Source organism: Bubalus kerabau, chromosome 4 (assembly GCF_029407905.1).
Source record: "Bubalus kerabau isolate K-KA32 ecotype Philippines breed swamp buffalo chromosome 4, PCC_UOA_SB_1v2, whole genome shotgun sequence".
Lineage (NCBI taxonomy): Eukaryota > Metazoa > Chordata > Mammalia > Artiodactyla > Bovidae > Bubalus > Bubalus kerabau.
Genome location: NC_073627.1, coordinates 12,595,684 through 12,613,602, shown reverse-complemented (window position 1 = coordinate 12,613,602; position 17,919 = coordinate 12,595,684). Strand labels below are relative to the sequence as shown.

General features: G+C 54.3%; 1 protein-coding gene across 1 annotated transcript in view; it reads right to left on the bottom strand.

Moving 5' to 3' along the window:
- RPTOR (regulatory associated protein of MTOR complex 1) overlaps nucleotides 1-17,919 on the bottom strand; it is a 329,649-nt gene that overhangs the window by 34,314 nt on the left and 277,416 nt on the right. The window contains exons 16-23 of the mRNA XM_055575332.1: nucleotides 17,396-17,461; nucleotides 16,703-16,894; nucleotides 16,221-16,361; nucleotides 11,142-11,259; nucleotides 9,849-9,989; nucleotides 9,411-9,569; nucleotides 3,793-3,911; nucleotides 185-288 (exon numbers count right to left, since the gene is read on the bottom strand). Coding sequence (XP_055431307.1) covers nucleotides 185-288; nucleotides 3,793-3,911; nucleotides 9,411-9,569; nucleotides 9,849-9,989; nucleotides 11,142-11,259; nucleotides 16,221-16,361; nucleotides 16,703-16,894; nucleotides 17,396-17,461 — 1,040 coding nt within the window. The remainder of the gene's footprint in view (nucleotides 1-184; nucleotides 289-3,792; nucleotides 3,912-9,410; nucleotides 9,570-9,848; nucleotides 9,990-11,141; nucleotides 11,260-16,220; nucleotides 16,362-16,702; nucleotides 16,895-17,395; nucleotides 17,462-17,919) is intronic.

Here is a 17,919-nt window from a genome sequence, read left to right as displayed (position 1 = left end):
CTCGGATAAAATCCTGAATGGAGTCAGGTTCAGTTCAGCTGCTGAACAGTTGTGCAGATGAAGGTAGGAAAGGATTCTAGGAGGGGCTCAGATAAATGAGAGAGAACCTGCAGACTTGGCAGGGCCGGGGAGGCTGTGTCGGGAACCTCCCCAGACCCCGGGGGGCGGGCTGCCCACCACTCACCCCGCCTGGTGGATGTGGATGCCTTTGTTGGTGGGGCTGGCAGGCGCCGACTGCGTAAGGGAGGAGGTGGTGAGGATGCGCTGAGGCCGGGCGTTCACTGTGGCCTGAAGGAGCAAAGTGACAAGTGAAGGGGTGGTCACTGTGACGACCTGAGGCTACAAGACAAGCAGAGGTTGGTGGCTGCTTTTGAGTGGCTGCAAAGTCACAGAAAAGGGCTTTTGGCTGAGGAAATCTCCCAGGAATGGAAGGTCTACTTGAAAATTTCCCCCGAAATGTCACCCTGTAGATAAAGTGATATTCTGTAGCTCTTCTGGAAGGTATTCACCTGCTCCAGTGAGGCTCCAGGGATGCATCCCCCACGCCCATGTGACAAATACGGTGACTAAACTGCACCATGACTAATGAGGACGGGGCACGCCCAGGCTCCCACTGGGGCAGGAGCTCCCCTGGCAGGGACAGCTTCCTGGGCAGAGCTGGCACTCCAGAAGGAGCCTGCCCAGGCTTGGCCTCACTGTTCTTTTGTATTTCAGGGCAGACTCAGAACAACCACCTGGGGGCAGCACTTTGTGAATAGAGACGAGACCCAGATCTGTGCCCCGTCTCCCATGAGCACGTGTTCCAGGAGAACCCTGGACTGGCCACTCACGGAGGACCCTCCCATTCTGGATTATCCTCTTGGCAGTTATGAAGGCCATACCTATGTTCAGCCCACAGGCAGAAAGTTATAGAAAACAAAACCACCAACATAATATCAATGTTTTACAGATAAACCCTCACTTTGAAATGAAAACAGTTAGAACTGGATCATAATCAGCCTATTAAAAGGCTGTTTTTTTGTTTTCTGAATTATAAAAGTTGTATTGTTCATGTTTGTTTTGCTCTGTTATTTACATTATTTGACCTACACACACACACACACACACACACACACACACACACACAACCCCAACAAAGCCTGAGAGCCAAACAATCCCTTAAGAGGTTTAAAAGAAGAAAAGAAATTTAAGCTAAGAAACTAGGTGCCTCCTCAAAATTTCCAGGAAATCAGTGGGAGGTGATGGAGAAAGACTTTGGATTGAAATGCAGACTTTAGCAGAATCCACGACCTTTCAAAGGCTCCCCAAGCCCAGAGGATCTGCTGTTGCCTGAGCTGCAGCCCACAGAGCTATCTCCCCAGGGACCCCCATCCTGAAGGCCCCCATCCAAGGAGGCTCCAAAGGAAAGAAGGTGTGGGCTGGGAGTGACTGACTCAGCCTCCCTGCTCTTTCCGGGGGCGGAGGCGCACAATCCTGGCTTGTTCTCTCTCGGCCTTGAGGGCAAAGTAGACAGCCGAGCTTCTTCAATGCATTTCACACTGAAGGCTGCCACACACAGCTCTAGTTTTGCATCTGTTCTAGAAATCCTGAGAGGTGGGCGTGCCACTGGCTGGGGAAGCCCTGTGACTGGTGATTGATTGTAGGGTTTCAGGCTTAGATGATGCTTCTTCGCCTAACGTTTCTTATTTGTGCAGCAAACATTCATTGCTGCAGAGCTGCAGCGATGAGCCTGAGTGGGCAGTGGTCACGCAGACCCACTTGTCTGTGGGCCTGGTGTGGACAGAGGCTGCTCAGGGAGCAGGTGTGGGAGATACCCTCCAGAGAGGCCCCTTTCTGGGCTGGTCGCAGCTGCCGTTTCACAGAGAGCATACAGTCAGGAAAGGGTAACACAGAAACACCGGTGTGCCTGCTGGGCATCAGGTTTGGGCTGTTATGGAGGAGGATGGAGCGTGGGTCTGCAAGACCTCAGGACCCTGCTGGGAGCATCACTGACTGTGGGCGCACTTGCCCATGGCTCTCAGGGTGTTGAGATGCCCTGTCATTTTCCCCTCCATGATGCTGGACTGGGGTCACTGGACCAGCAGATGGGCTTGATGAAGGCCCAAGTCAAGTGCTGAGTCCAGAAGAGGAAGGGCAATGGCAGGAGGTCATGGTCACAGCTACAGGCCAACTCTTCGGAGGGCAGCAAACATCTTGTTAACAGTCAGATTCTAGCTCAGATGTATCCTCTTAGCCCAATGCAAACAGAAATGATTTGCAGGGACACACACACGTGTGCACACACCAGCCCCACCTGTGCTCCCTGCCTCCCTGCAGTTAACGGGGGCAGTCTCTGTCATGGGAGCCTGGGCCTGCAGTAAGACGCCTGCTTTGTCTCCAGCTCTGAGCACTTTCTTACTCTGCAGATCTTCTCCCAGAAACATGTTGCCTCACAAGAACTCGGGAAAGTCTAATTCAGGGCAAACACCCTATAGAGATGAGGGTGACGAGGACAGGAGTTTCCTAACTGGATCCTGACATAGTCAGGCTTCAGGACACCAAATGAGGCTTTTGGCTGCTCTCTCTTGGGGGAGGGAGTGTTTCAGAGGAGTCCCTGTTAACTGCACACCAAGGATCTGGATTCGTGTGTGCGTTGTACTAAGTCGCTTCAGTCGTGTCTGACCCTCTGTGACCGTATGGACCGTAGCCTGCCAGGCTCCTCTTTCCCTGGGATTCTCCAGGCAAGAATACTGGAGCAGGTTGCCATACCCAGCTGGGAAGAAAGAAATGGCTGTTTTCGGACATTGGGTACTGCAGGCTTGTGGTTTCTGAGAAGGGAACTCATTGCCCAGCTCCTGGCCTGCAGGCAGTTCCCGCAGACCTGGCTGTGGTAGGGGAGGGCACGCAGATAGCCTGGCAGTGCGGCAAGCAGAGGGGACAGACAGGAGCAGCATGGAAACTGGGGTGGATGGAATCTGCAGGGCAGAGAGTAGAGAGCTTCCAGGGTCTATAGGGTAGACTCCTTGAATCTGTGATTACTTTCGCTTGAGGGCGGGGTGAAAATCCATAAGGGTGGGGAAAGAACCACTGAAAAGTCAAATAATTCCCAGAGCTCACGAGAAGAACTGGGAGAGTTTACAGTCCCTAAAGAAGAAAGGACTAAAATCAATGACCTAAGCTTCCATTGTAAGAAACTAGAATCAGAAGAGAAAATTGAACAGGGTAAGCAGAAGAAATGAAGCAATAAAGCTAAAAGCTGGTATCAATACAATGGAGAATGAAAAACAACAGAGAAACACAGCTGACCCTCAGACAGCATGGATTTGAACTGCACGGGTCCACTTAAACACATGTGTTTTCCAATAAACACCCACTGTGGTCGTATACAATCCAGGGATGCGGAGATGTGGATGAGACAGGCTGCAGGGGGTCAGGGCTGGTGCCCTAATCCCTGTGTTTGTGCAGGAGTCAACTGTACTAATGAAACCAAAAGCTGGTTCTTGGAAGAGTTTCCTTTTGTCAGAACGGTCATGAATAAGGGAAGTCGTACGATACCGGTGCTGGGAATGGAAGAGAGGGTGTCGCTACAGGGCACACACACGTCTCCACCTGATGTGGGCAAGCAGAAGCACTGACACATGCCCCAACACAAGCTACGTGCACATGGAGTTCGTGAACCTCTGGATTCAAAATGCTTGTTCGAAGTTCCTAAACCATGGTGAAGACCTGAACGTGCCTGAAGTTCTCTGCATGAATATTCATAACTGAAAACCAGGGTCTGGAGAGCTTCGTGAAGAGCGCCTTCACACGTACCTTGTAGGCAATGCTGTTGAGCACTTTCATAGCCAAGTCAGAAACATCTGGATAGGGGTCCGCAGCCAGATGCAGCAAGACTCGCCAAATTTGAGTGTAAACACTATTGAATGAAACTCCTGGGAAAGAGAAACGGGAACTGTTTTAATAACAAGGAGCTGCCACTGTGTGCTTGGGAGGGTGGGCGGAGGCGGGGAGGCGCTTCTGGGATAGCTCCCTCTTCTGATGACCTAAGCATGCACTGGGGGTGGACACTTAAAAGAGCTGGGAGTATGGGAAGTTCTGATTTTGTTATCTGCTAGGGAGCCTGAGATTCAGAAATTCCATGTGCTGAGCAGGATTGATCACACAGTTTCACCTCTGGCGGCTAGATCTTTCTGAAAGGAAAAGTTAGAAAGGGGCAGGACTTCCTTGCAGGCCTGGATGAGGAAGACAGCCACATACCACTGCATCCTTTTTACTTGCAGGAAGCTGGACAATTGGTTTGTTGAAAACAAAATGCTTGCTCAACGACAGGGAGTAAAAGAGGATTTCAAACAAGCTGTGATCAAATGTCATCCGACAGGCCAGCCCCTAGTTAGGAAGTCCTTCTAGTTATGAAGAATTTAAATACAAGAAGGGCCACTGGAGGACAGTGTTTCTTGATGGGCACCATTGTTCAAAGGGAATGAGTTTTATACGACATTCAAATCACAGAAGAGAGACTGGAAACAAAGGTTCAGAGTAAAGGTCAGTTTCTCTGTGCGCCCACGTCCATGCTTATGAACAAGTCCTGGCTTGCTGCGCCCGACACCTCGTTTGTAACAGGAGGAGGCATGGCCCCGGCTGCCTTTCCACAGGGACTGTGGTTCCTGTTTGCAGTGTGATGGAGCTGGAGGAGGCTGACCTCTCACTCGTGTGTGCAAGTGGCCTTGCTCTTCAGGTGACTACTACAGACAAACTACCTTCCAGGGAGCATTTACAAAAACTCTCATCACCTTATCCTTCCACCCTCATGGGAAAAGGTGCCAACAGCTGCCACGGCCTCTGAATGACTCTGCAGGAGCACAGCTGCCTGCACAGGCTGACCTCTGACAGGCTGGGCTTGGGAGGCCTCTCCCACCACTCCGGCCATAGGACTTCACACTCGCTCTGCGCACGGTCCCGATTCACAACACCAGGGGGAACGAGGTGGAGCTCGTTCATGGACTGGCTCACTCAGTCAGGAGAAGTGGTCCACGGATGGGACGTTCCTACAAAGACCCCTCACGCTCAGCACAGCCACTGGGCAAACCTCTCTCCTGTTGTTTCTGAGCTCAGACTGACCAGGGCAGTAGCTTCCCCCTGTGACAGAGGCTGTGATGGGCACATAAATGTCCGCTTGACTACAGATGACAGACATGTGGTAACAGGGAGACCAGGAAAGGAAGGGAACAGTGGGGGCCAAGGGGCCCATGAGAACCTTAATCAAGGGGCCTCTGGCATGAACATGCAGAAGGAGTACAGGGTGCCACTGTGCACTGAGAAGGGGGTACCGTTCACTTTATAAATCTGTTTTTATTACCATCATTGACTCTCTTGCAGAAGATTTTGACTTTGACAGCTCTCTGTTTTTGATTCAATTTGTTGTTGTTCAGTCGCTTAAGTCATGTCTGACTCTTTGCGACCCCATGGACTGCAGCATTCCAGGCTGCCCGTGCTTCACTGTCTCCCAGAGTTTGTTCAGATTCATGTCCAATAGTGAATAACAAAAAATCTAATTTTTGTCACTGTCCTTGACCACAGTAAATAGTATACGATTTACTAGTAAAAACAGAAGAGGAGCCTGGAATTGCCACCCCCTCGTCACTGCTCTCCTGGCGCTGACCACCCCATCTCAGCCTGTTTTGTGAACTGTCCTGGTTTTACACCTGCTGTCCCTGATGGGAAAATTCTGAGTTTGTGTGGCACAGAGCTCAGACCCCTCGAGTGCATCCTCTGGGGGGATGGGAGAGTGGGGTGGGTGCTGCTGGGCTGAGTGAGCTCAGACAGGGGGCCGTGTCTGGCGCTCACCGAACTCCCCATGAGTGCTGAGAGCCTATTTTCAAGTCTAGACTAAAAGTAATAAAAGATCATAACTAATGGCTTTAGGATTTATTTTTCAGGGCAATGGCCACAACTTTCTAAATGGAACTGGCGTAGGAAAATGTGCTCACAGCTTTGTGGCCAACTCTGGGTCCCAGAGTCCCTGGGGGTGGGCAGGGCAGCTTGGAGAAGGAAGGTGGAGCCTCTTGGAGGCAGGAGCTGTCACTTGTGACCTGTTGCCTGGGTCTTAGGGGTCACTGACCCTGACTTTCTATCGCAGGACTTGGCCGGGTGCCTCCCTGGGAATCAGCCCCCGGATCTGGAGCTTCTGCATTTCCCCTCTTCATAACCCTGACTGAGCCCCCCTGGGAGGATCCTGCCCACTTTGCTTACTTTTGCTTACTGGACGGAGCCCTGGGTAGATTGGGCAATGCATCTATACAACCCTTTCAGAAGGCTTCCCCAACCCCGTCTCACCTGGAGGACAAGGTGAGACACAAGCACGAGGCCTTCCCTCCCCCACTCTGGACATCAGAATGGGGTGAGGCTCAGACAGGGAGAGACGGAGGGAGGGAGAGAGGGACAGAAGCGCGACGGGTGGACAGGTGAGGGAGAGCAGGGCAGGTGATGAAGGGACGAGAGGCTGCTCACCACAAAGGAGAGCAAGAAATAGCAGCTTTACCAAAACTGTTGATTAAGATAGCAATGTCATGGCCTGATGTGATGCTGCGGGTTAAGTGTGTAACATGAAGGCACTTGATGGGTCAGGGACCTCCTGAGACGCCACAGAAAGTCAGGGCGGAGAGGAATGGGCGACACTGCTGTATGGAGAGGCGGGTGCGGGAGGGGAGTAAATGCAGAGGTGCCCAGGCCCCACTCAGGGGCCAGCGGCTGGTCTGGGCGGTGCGTGCAGTGGGCGGGGCTATGGTGAAGGCCAGGCAGCTCTCAGTAGGAAGGCCTTGAGTGCTGGCCACAGCTTGGACTTTATAGGAAATGAGTTTCTGTGATGGTGTCAGCTGGATGGTGGTCTGTGCAGAGCTGATGTTGGTGAGGGGGGGCCTGCTCTGCAGGGGTGGTGGGGAGCAAAAAGCCAATGCCTAGTCCTGGGGTGGGGGGCCCAGAAACGGAAAGAACTGACTGGGGACACACGTGGAGGTCGGGCTAAATGGCTGAGTGGGTGAGACACACAGAGGCAGACATCAAAGAAGATCTCAGAAGGCGGTGACACAGAGCCAGGCCCCAGTGCAGATCACCGACGCTGGGCAGACATGCGCAGGCGTAGAGACACGCGCGATCAGCCTTTGCTGCAGCAGGGGACAGCACTTCCCTCGCAGGTGAGACTCCAGTGCTCTGGAGACAGTGGGGAGAAGGGGGAGCCTGGGAGGGGCTAGTTTTCTGGGAGAAGATGGGAATAAATGGATGTCCTAGGTTGCCATGGTTTTGAAAACCTCTTTTCCAATATTCAGTCAAAGAGGCTAAAGAGATTGCTAAAGAGATTGTTCTTTGGTTGAAATGAAAGGAAAAAATTGGCTTTAAACAGGCGAATGCTACCAGTAATGGGATTCTGTGTAGGTTATGAATTTTAAACACTTATGTAAGCACCACGTTACCAGGTGGACGCCCGCTCTGGCCCCCCATTACTTCGTCTCCTTAGCACTCCTTCCAGCTCCAGCTCATTGTGAAACTTGTTCACTGAAGTTTCAAAGATCTGAACCATATACAGATAAAATTCAGTTTTCTCCAGTAAAAAATGTTCAGGAACCAGGTTTTGTATGGAGGAAGGAATCAGTGACAAGGCTCTCAAGTCCCTGGAGGACACGGAATGTGGCTGGGGTGGGAGGGGTGGGAGGGGTGGGCTGTGCCCTCCGAGCTCTTGTGGCCTCAAATGAAACACCAACACTTCACCCCCAAGCTAGCACCAAGGACAAAAGGATCCCCCTTTCCGGGCTGTACTGCAGTGGGCGGGGTGGTGGTAGCAATAGCTCTGGACCCTGCAGTCATCTAGACTCTTATGGGCCCCAGGGAGGGGCGTCTTGTGGAATTAGTCCTGAGGGCTTTCTAGGGCCAGCAGAGGACTGATCTCCTGGCTTCTGATGGCAAGCATATTTGGACTGCCGTGCCCCTTCACATCATGACACTGGTGAGTCAGAAACATAGAACACTGTCACATGATGCCAAGAGGCAGAGGGGGTATCAGGGTGTCTGCTGCAGCCCACGCCTGTGCACGTTATGGGTACTTACTGTATACCTGGCATGGGATGTGCGGGGTTGGCGCTATGGCAGGTGACAAAGTTCCTTCACTTGTGGCTCTGACATCCCTGGTCAGAGACAGAACCAGGCAGAATAAACGGCAACATACATCATAAGTCTGCTGGGGAAAAGTTCTCAGGAGGAAAGCAGAGAGACGGAGAGAGATGCTGAGCGACTGCAGAAGGCGATTCTGGGTTGGGGTCGGGGGAGCCTGGAAGGCTTCTTTTAAGGTGACACTGGAGCAGGACTGTGACTGGACTGAGGAGCAGCCCGTGAGGTAGCTGGAGGCAAAGCTCGCCAGCCAAGGGGAGGAGCCCAGGGGCCAAGGAGCTCAGCATTGCTGAGTGCAGCAGGGAGGGCAGGAGGCGGAGCTGGGGCCAAATTCTGAGTTTGCTTTTTAAAAAAGGAGGAAAGAAGGAAAAGTCAGAGCAAGGTCACTGTCCACCAACAGGAGAATGGACAAGCAAATCGCAGCAGATCATGAAAGGGAGCAAACGAGACTTAGGTGAGCAGCATGGACACACAGCCGCCAGCAGAGTAAGGACAGGGGATGTGCAGCGCCAGACACAATGTGTAAACCCTGGGAAAGGGCGAGAGTTCGCGGGAACCTTGCACGGGGAATGGGGAGGGGCTCTGGGCTCTTTAACTTCGTCTATAACTCAAGTTGGGAACAAAACACACACGTGGGAGTGTGACACATTAGTCCAAGTCTTTATGGTTGGTTATGCAGTGAGGATACGTGATAACTTCCCATTGCTCAGTGAGAGTAGCAGCAGAACCAGGGGGTTCCCACTCAAAGCAGAACACAAGACCACTCTGAGCCTTTGCTCAAATGTCAATGTCCAGGCAGTCAAGTAGGAAACTGATGGGCTGACTGAAGGTGAAAGCACAGAGTGGGGTCCTTGGTTGGTGGGGGAGAGGGTCTGGCCAGGGAACTTGAGTAGGGAAGGGCCATCTGCACCCTTGGAGCAGGGCTCTGACCTTGGACCTCACACATGCCTCCTCTGGGGGGTCCTGGGCGCCATCAGAGGCCACACCACCTATCAGATGCTGGGAGCCTCCTCGCCCTGGCCACGACACCCCAAACGTCTCCTGAGGGCAGAACCATCCTCCTCTGCAGCTCCGGGAGTCCTATGGCCTGCCCAAAGACAAGGCTGGCTCCCCGGACGGCCTGGGTCAGACCAGTGTCCAAGAGTGAGGTTCCTGCCGCCACAGCAAGACGATCCTCACTTCCTCCTCCCACTGAGCGTGTCTCAGCACTGCCCACCTGGGCGGGAACCCGTGGGTGCCCAGGGGACCGGTGGAGAAAGGGAGGTGGGACTCACCGATGAGGGAGTTGAGGGAGGAGTAGGAGCTGACGCGGCGCATCTTGTCAATGGTCTCGAAGGACAGGATGTACTCCTCGTTCTCGGGGCTGCCCAGGGTGCTGCTGGCGCTGCTGCTGGTGCTCAGGTTCCCGGGGGAGAAGGCCACCGAGCCACCGGCTGGCAGGGCAGCGCCGTCAGAGGGGGCAGTTAGCACACACCCACCCCCATCTCCTGGCTTGCAAGAAGGGCTGGGCTTCTGGGCACAGGGCTGGGGGAGGGTGCTGGGGGCTTAGGACTGGGCATGCCCAGTGGGGCTGCAGGACAATCACCCAGTGCTGAACCAGGACTTCTGTTCACGTCCAGGTAGGCAGGAGGGGGTGGGGGCCCATCTAACAAAAGGTCCCAGAAGATGACCCACGACCACCCCACTCGAGCACCCAGCCTCTGGGCTCTTACTTTCTTCCGTCAGGCTCAGGTTTTGCAAAGACTTGTTTAAGTTTCTAGCCGTGGTGACGGCACGGATATTCCCGTAAGAGCTCACGGAACGCAGTCTGGGGGTGCAGGGGCTGTCCCGCACGGGGGTCAGACTCCCACCCTCTGGGAGGAGAGAAGGAGTGAGAAGAGTGAATGAATGGAGGGCTCAGGCCGGAGGCAGCTCGACAGCAGGTGACAGTGGCTTATTTCTGGATGATGGGACTCTACAGCAGGGACCTCAGCTCAACAGGGTCTCTGCCACATGTGTGTTGGGGTCACCTGGACAAGATCATGACCACAGTGAGGGGAGCGGGAGCAGATGACCCTGAGCCACGCTTGGCATTTTGTAAGAGTTCAACTAGAGAGGTCCACACACAGTGGTCTCCCCCAGACCCCCACCAGGTGCTCTGGGACCTGCCTGTGGCTGCTGCCCCCAAACCAAACAGAGCCAGAGTTGGGGCGGGCTGGGACAGCTGTCTGCTGGCTCAGCCTCCCTGGCACCGCCCCTCACCAGGGCGTGCCGGCCGTTCCCTTCCCTGATGTACTAAACACAGCAATGGTCCCATGGCTGATCACAAAGCCTCTTTTCTGCAGAGATGGCTGTGCTGTGGCTTGTGCTCTGAAGCAGCCCAAGATGAAGAAATATAAATTCAGTAAATGTGAGATGAGGAGCTGCCTAACACAACACTGACGTGAGACCTGTGACGGGAAGAAAGTGCGACCTCCAGTCCCCATGGCAGCACCTCCTGCCCTTCGAGGTTTCTGTGACTTGATTTCCAAAAAGGGTAAAAAGGAAAGAAACCAAGGGGTCAAGGAGGCCCTCTTTCTTGCCCTTTCTAGTCTTCTGAGAAGTTAAGAACTGCAGATATCTGTGTGGCCAGGACTTGACATGTGGGCTCAGGACCCAGCAGAACGAGGGGCCTGCTGACAGTTCCGACTGGGGTCCCTGGGCCATCGAGTTGCATAGGTTCCACTTCAGCACTGTCGGAGAAGGCAATGGCACCCCACTCCAGTACTCTTGCCTGGAAAACCCCATGGACGGAGGAGCCTGGTAGGCTGCAGTCCACAGGGTCGCTAAGTCGGACATGACTGAGCAACTTCACTTTCACTTTTCACTTTCATGCATTGGAGAAGGAAATGGCAACCCACTCCAGTGTTCTTGCCTGGAGAATCCCAGGGACGGGGGAGCCTGGAGGGCTGCAGTCCATGGGGTCGCACAGAGTTGGACACGACTGAAGTGACTTAGCAGCAGCACCGTACCTGTGGTGGTCCTACCTGTGGTGGCTGGAGAGGGCAGTGGGTAGTTCTTCTCCTCTTCCATGAACTGCAGGGCCACGGTGCAGAAATTACTTTCATACTGAACGACAAGGTGACTCAGAGCCACCACCAGCTCCTGCCGGGAGGAGAAGAGACAGAGACACTGACTTGGGCTGGGGAGAGAACTCAGCAGTGAGTCGTGCATGCTGGCACTGAGTGCTCGAGCCACCACGGAGAAAAGGTGAGGGTGGGGTAGGGGACAGACGGCACTCAGTGCTGAGACGGGGGCTGGCCCCTCAACACAGCACCCTCGAGTGTCCGGTGTGGGCGGAAACCTCTGAACAAGCAGTGAGATGAAGATGAGGGCCTCTGAGGGATGCCCCGGACACCTGGAGGAAAGAATGCTGACTGCTGGGTGTGAGCGGCAGGACTGAGGGGCCTGATAGGGATACAGGGGGAGGACACCCCAGAGTGGGACAGGGAAGAGCCCTTAGGGCCTCCTATGGTCAACACCACGGAGAGCTCCAGGCATTAAAGCAGGGCGCACTGGTTTCTAGTCCCCAAAAGGCAACAGGAAAGTTCTACATGACTTTAGGCCCAGATGCCTCAGTCCAAGGGGAAGGACACACCTGATCTCTTTTGGGACCCGATGACCTGTAGATCCTAAAAATCACGGGAAATAAGCCTGGATGTAGGTTTGTACTACTTTTCCTATCACTATTCAAATGGTTCCCATGACTTTATTTTACTTTTTTAGAATACTTAGCAGAAGGCCAAAGTCTGAGAGCCCCTTATTGTTCTGTGAATCCCTCAGACACCCAGGGCCACGAGAGCTGTGCTGAGGTGTCAACAAGCTAGGGCAGAGCCCCCGCTTCTCTCCTACCTCACCCTTACATACTCCTTGGCCTCCCTGGCTTGTGTGTGGGTTTTACTCCCAAACCCACCTCTCTGATCCTGTCTCTGAGACTCAGGCTGGTCCTTCCAACTGCTGACCTGCATGCCCACCGAGCACTCTAAAAACCCACCTTGACCTGCCCAGGGCCTGCCACCCACCCCTTTCCATTCAGCCCCTGCCAGGGACGCTTGGCTTGTGCCCTCTGGTGGCCTCAGTGAGACCCTTGAATCATCCTGATCCATCTCTCTCTCTGCCGATCCTGCCACCCAACCAGCCTGTCCCTAACAGTGCTGGGTAACAGGCTGTCGAGGGGTTGCCCGCTGGCCCCTCCCAGTGAAGAAGTGGCCCGCTCGCATGTGTGCTCAGTCGTGTCTGACTCTTTGCAACCCCCCAGACTGTAGCCCACCAGGCTCCCTTGTCCATGGAATTTTCCAGGCAAGAATACAGGCCAAGTTGCCATTTTCTACTTCAGGAAGAAGCCTGAACTGTCTTCAAAAGACACAGGTTTTCCCTTCACTCTGAAGTGGTGAAAACATCTCAGCTGGACCTAGGTCTCGGACAGTTTGATCTGGGGAAAGCTGTGAGGGCTGGTCAAACTCCTCCTGCTGGGTGGTGGCTGTGGGCTCTGGCCCTCAGAGGTCTTCAGGCAGGTCTGGCCAGAGCGAGGTTGGGTGGAAGGCTTGAGCTGTTCTCAGGCCTCGGAAGCATACCAGCACGGTGACCCGAGACCCTCCGGCCAGCAGCCTCACCCCGTTTCCCAGCAGAGCGGTCCCGCCACCTCCCCACTCCAGCCTCCTGCTCACACTGCGAGCAAGCAGGCCTCCTGCTCCGTGCCTTGGCACGCGCTGTCCGCTCGGCCTGGGGAGGCCTCCACCTCCACCAGGGATCTTTGCTCTCTACCTTCACTCCTGTCTCCAAGTTCAAGCTCTGGAGGTTTCCACCCTGCACCATATCCAAGTGCAAGTTCTGGAGGTCTGGTGACCCAGGGCCTGGCCCACAGGTGGCGCTTAACAAGTATCTGCTGACGGAGTGAAGCCTCTTCCCTTCAGACACAGCATAATCTTTAACAAACGGTTCGACTGTTTGGGTGACTTGCCATCAGGATTCAGGGATATCACGCCTGGTTACACACACGGCCCAAGGGGAGTCGGCTAACGCTCCTCCTGTGGCGGCCGGGAAGGCTGGACCACACGTCTTCCTGGGTGGTCCCCCAGGGAATCCATGTTTCCAACAATGAATTCCTGGCTGACATTTGTTTTCGGCCCATGGCCACCAAGTATCAAGCTCAGCTCCCTGGAGGCCAGGGCGGCACTGCGGGAAAGGGAGCCTGTCTGCTCTGTCCGGACGGCCTCTGCGCTCGCCTGTAGGAGAAGGCGCTCCAGTCCGGGTGGCTTGGCTGTCCCGTCGCCACCACCAGAGATGTCCTGAGCATCGACGGGACACCCTCTGATGCCATTCATCAGGTTCGGTTGGAGTCAGACGTGTGTGAAGGGAGGTGGATGCCAGGAACTGCTCCTCTGTGGGTCTGTGGTTACTAAATAAATGTAAACTAGAGAAAATGGATGCAACGTGTCGTGTCCTGCTTTCTTTGCTAAGGTCCCAGTCAGCTGCAGCAAGGGTCGCAGGGCTGGACTGGTCAGCCCTTGAGAAAAGCAGGGTGACAGTGGGTGGTCACAAACCTCCCTCTCCCCCTCCCCCCCCACCCCGGGGCCTGGCCCTTCTTGATGAGGTGTGGGCGGCTTGCTGACCGGGCAATCTGCCATCATGTACTTCCTGCACAAGTTCAAGTTCAAAATAATTTGGGTGAACTTGCTGACTCTTGATTTTATCAAGTAAGCTCATTAAAGAGGTCAACAAGCAAAAATCTTCCCTCTCTGCCATGACTGCCTCCTCCAGAAAAGGATGCTTTCATCATTCAGGAGTCAACAGGGCAAATGTTTTATATTGTAGACGTGTGACTTTACGAAGCCCCGCCATGATATCCTGACACGTCTTGTATTGCCACAAGCTAGAGACATCAGCAGTTGGTTACAGCTGGGACTTCTCACACCTAAGCACAGGTCAGCTCATGAAGTGCAGTGCTCAAGGCAGAGTCTTGTTCCGACCCTCAGGTGCCCTGGCTCTGGGTCTCCTGGGCCAGCAGGCTGGGCCTGTGTCCCCTGAGTACATTGTGCCATGACTGTCACCACACGCTCTGGACAAAGATGGGAAAGGCAAGCTGCCAAAAGCATTAGGGTTACGGCTGTGATGAGAATGAGGGCTCAGCCTCTGAGCCAGTGTCACTCACCCTATTAAAGCCTGGGTCCTCTCTCCAACCCACAGGCCCCAGTCTCCCTGAACCTCCGGGTCACCCATGTTTCCATAGCAAATGTAGCCCCCTTATTTAGCAGGCCTGCACTGCTGTCCAGCTCCCAAAGAGAAAAAGCCCTGAAGGCAGTGACGGTCCGGAGTCCCAACACAGGACCTGGGATGCCGAGGATGCTCCGTGCTCTAGCGCACAGGATGGGCAGCCCTGGACACACTATGGTCTTTCACGTGCCTGGCCCTTTACACACGCTCCTGCCTCACTCGCTCTCCCTGTCCCTTGTCCCTTACAACCTAGGCAAAGGCTCCCCTCCTCAAACTATGGGGCCAGCACCCCTGACCTGGGCTGGTCTCTAGGGTGTGGCTCACTTATGAGGGCTTTAGCACAATTGCTGGTTCTGTGCCTGCCTCTGCACTTGTACCCTGTATCTCTTGAAGGTGGGTGACTGCTGCTCCATGCACTGAGTCTGGTGTGCTGAGGCAGCTGCGAACTGAACTCGAGTGCTGGATGGGCGAAGGCAGAGCCCTTCTTAGCACCCATGTCTGCAGGCCCAGGCAAGGCCAACCCCAAGTGCCCACAGGAATGACCTGGCTACACCCGAGCATCCCAGGTCTGGGGAAGGATGGCAAGTAGAGTGAGGCCGGGAAAGGAGCCCGGGGCCACGTCAAGTCACCTGGAACATGCTTGAGTGGTTGGTCCCTGTGTTCCTGATGACCTGGAGAACATCCTCCTGATACTGGAGACTCAGATGGACATTCTTCCTATTTTTATTAACATCCTTTTAAAGTTTTTTGGGGAAAGAACTGAAAAACAGAGTTCCTTTCTTTAAAAGGAATCTTAACGGACAATTAAGGATACTGCTGAACCGCTGCTTTGATCACATACAGGCAATCTGACTTGGGAAAAAGAAGACTCTGACTCAAGGAAGCCAGCTTCAGACAGATGCTAATGATGAGAACCCAAAATAAAAACATGAAAAGGCACCTGGAGGATCATTCCACATTGTTAACACTTCTCTAGATGACCTGGCCTATTAGTAACTGGGTTCACGGCTCTCTGAGGGAACTCAAGATGGAATGAGTCCTTTCCGGCTGACCTGAACTTGCCCCAACAACGTTCCCGCCACTAAGTCAGTGGAGGTTTGCTCTCCAAACAGACACCCTCCAAACCACCCCTACCTCTGAGAAACCCAACCTCCCTTCCCTGGCGCAGGGCTGTTAGACATGCCAAGAAGTAGCCCAGCACCATAGGTGATGAGGTGGCTCAGGGTCACACACAGGATGGCACTGCCCTCCCGGTCCTAGAGAAGTCTCTGCTCCCAGGGTGGGCCTCCAAGGCCACCCTGAAATGTGGCCAACAGACGGTGGGGTTCCCCCCATGGGCCTTTTTGGCTGTGGGAGGGAGAGGGTTGATCTGTTCTGAGCCAACTTTTGACAGGGGGGTGAGGTCTTGGATGGAGATCATGGCCTTTCTACATTGAAACAGAGAAGTCAAAGTTTCAACTGCAAAGAACTGTTCCGTTCAGTCGCTGACAAACATGGGGGCGGGGAGGGGAATACACTACACAAACCTTTCCGTCTGTCTGTGGGTGGCTACTGCTCTTTTGAATCTCCGTGATGTGTGTATGTGTTGCTCCCAGGCAGGAAGGAGCCTATTATACAAGCTGCCAGGAGACGCAGCCTGTTAAATGCCTTTAAATGAAGCAAACACACGAGTATCTGGTGAAGAAACGCATTTTGGAGAGAATTAAACAAACATTTAAAGTCGGCTCTCGGCAGGATGTGCGCCGGGGGCGGACTGAGCACTCAAAGCTCCGGTCAGGTCAGGGTCATGGCTCGACCTGGGCGCCAAGGGAGCCCAGCCTGGAGGCACCTAGCGCTGCCTGGGAGCCACGCACCTTCCGGACCACAGGGCTGCCGTCATTGATGAGCTGGGCCAGCATCATGGCCACGTTGTGGTCGATGGTGGTGGAGTGGTCCGTCCTCTCTGCAGAGTTGCCCACAAACGTGCCGAGGGCAAAGACAGCTGCGCAGCGTACCTGCGGGCGGGACAGTGGGCAGTCACCCCGTGGCTGGCTGTTTCGCTCTGGCCCAGGCCCCTGGAGCCTACTAGATGCAGCTCAGTCCCGTCTATGGTCCTCTCAGCCTAGCTCCACTTGTGCAGACAAGCAGAGCAGGGAAACAAGAGGCTAGTGGCGGCCCCGCCCAAGGGTCAGGTGACAGGCTGTGTGCAGGCATCAGACAAAGCTAGGCAGGCATCAGAGACCAAGCCAGGGTCCAAGGAACCCACAGGACTGGGGCGGGCAGGGCGCTCTGGGGGTGTGGTCCCCAGGTACACCTTGGCCTCACTCAGCCCGCAGTGGCGGGGTTACAGACTCACCTCAGGGATGGGGTCGGAGAGGAGGCTGCAGAGCTTCTCATGGGCGCTGTCCCGCACCCCGCACCACCGGGCCGAGTCAAAGTTCTGCCAGATGCGGCCCAGGCAGATGGCCACCCACTGGCGCAGCAGGGGGTGGGGGTCGTTGAGCTGCTCCAGGCAGATGGCGATCAGGTTTCCCTGGAGGCAGGCTTCCTGCGAGAAGGCAGGCAACACAGGGCATCACCCATTGACCATTGAGTGGTGCGGGGTCCTGGGCTGGCCCTGGCCCCCCAGGTTTCTCAGGGAAACCTTGCTTAATCACTTTGCAAGATGTGTTCAATTTTCCTCTTTTTTCTCTGTGCTACGCCATGTGGGATCTTAGTTCCTGGACCAAGGATTGAACCCATGTACCCTGCAGAGGAAGCTCGGATTCTTAACCACTGCACTGCTGGGGACATTCCTCAATTTTCCTCATTTTAAATCCCACTAATTTCAATTCACCTGGGGCTAAACAAAGGGTCTGGACCCCCACTCCTCCCATGGAGCCCCCAGGACTGGTGTGATCCCCAACCTCTCCCTCGCTTCTGAGGTCACTGTTTCATCAGACATACATTCAGGACAGTTCCTCTGGCCTCCAAATCTTAGAGCTTGCAGCTGTGCATCTGCAACCCACAGGCAGGCCCTGCAGGGGTGGGGAAGGGGCGTGACACTCACCTGCCCCGTGTTATAGCTGTTGACGATTACAGCCAGAATGAAGGCCGTCATGGTCCGGTGCTCAGCCTGGAAAACAGAAGTCACCGGCTAGTTCGCACTTTCTTTGTGGCAAAAACTCATCACACTCATGCACTAGAGTTATCCTTTCAGGATCTTTATGACGAGCCTGGTGTGTAGTTAAAGTAACGAGAGCCAGCTTTGTTGTCTTTTGAGTCTCCAAAAAGGAACTGCGCTTCAAAGAGTCTCATGGCTCTGGGTTGGCCTCATAGAGGACGGGTGGGTCCCCAACATCTGATGCTGCACAACGGGTGACTCTGCTCCATCAGAGGCCCTGTCCTGCCCACGCCTATGGAAGTAGACCATCGGGGTCAAGCACACTGGTGGTAAAAAGATTGACCACAGTCTCTACTTGACTTCATTTTCCCTTCTTTCTGGTCTTCTAGTGGATGGATCGATTCTCATTTTCTCCTCTCCTCTGGGCTTCTACTGACTCAGACATCAGTCTATTTTTAACTATTTGTGGT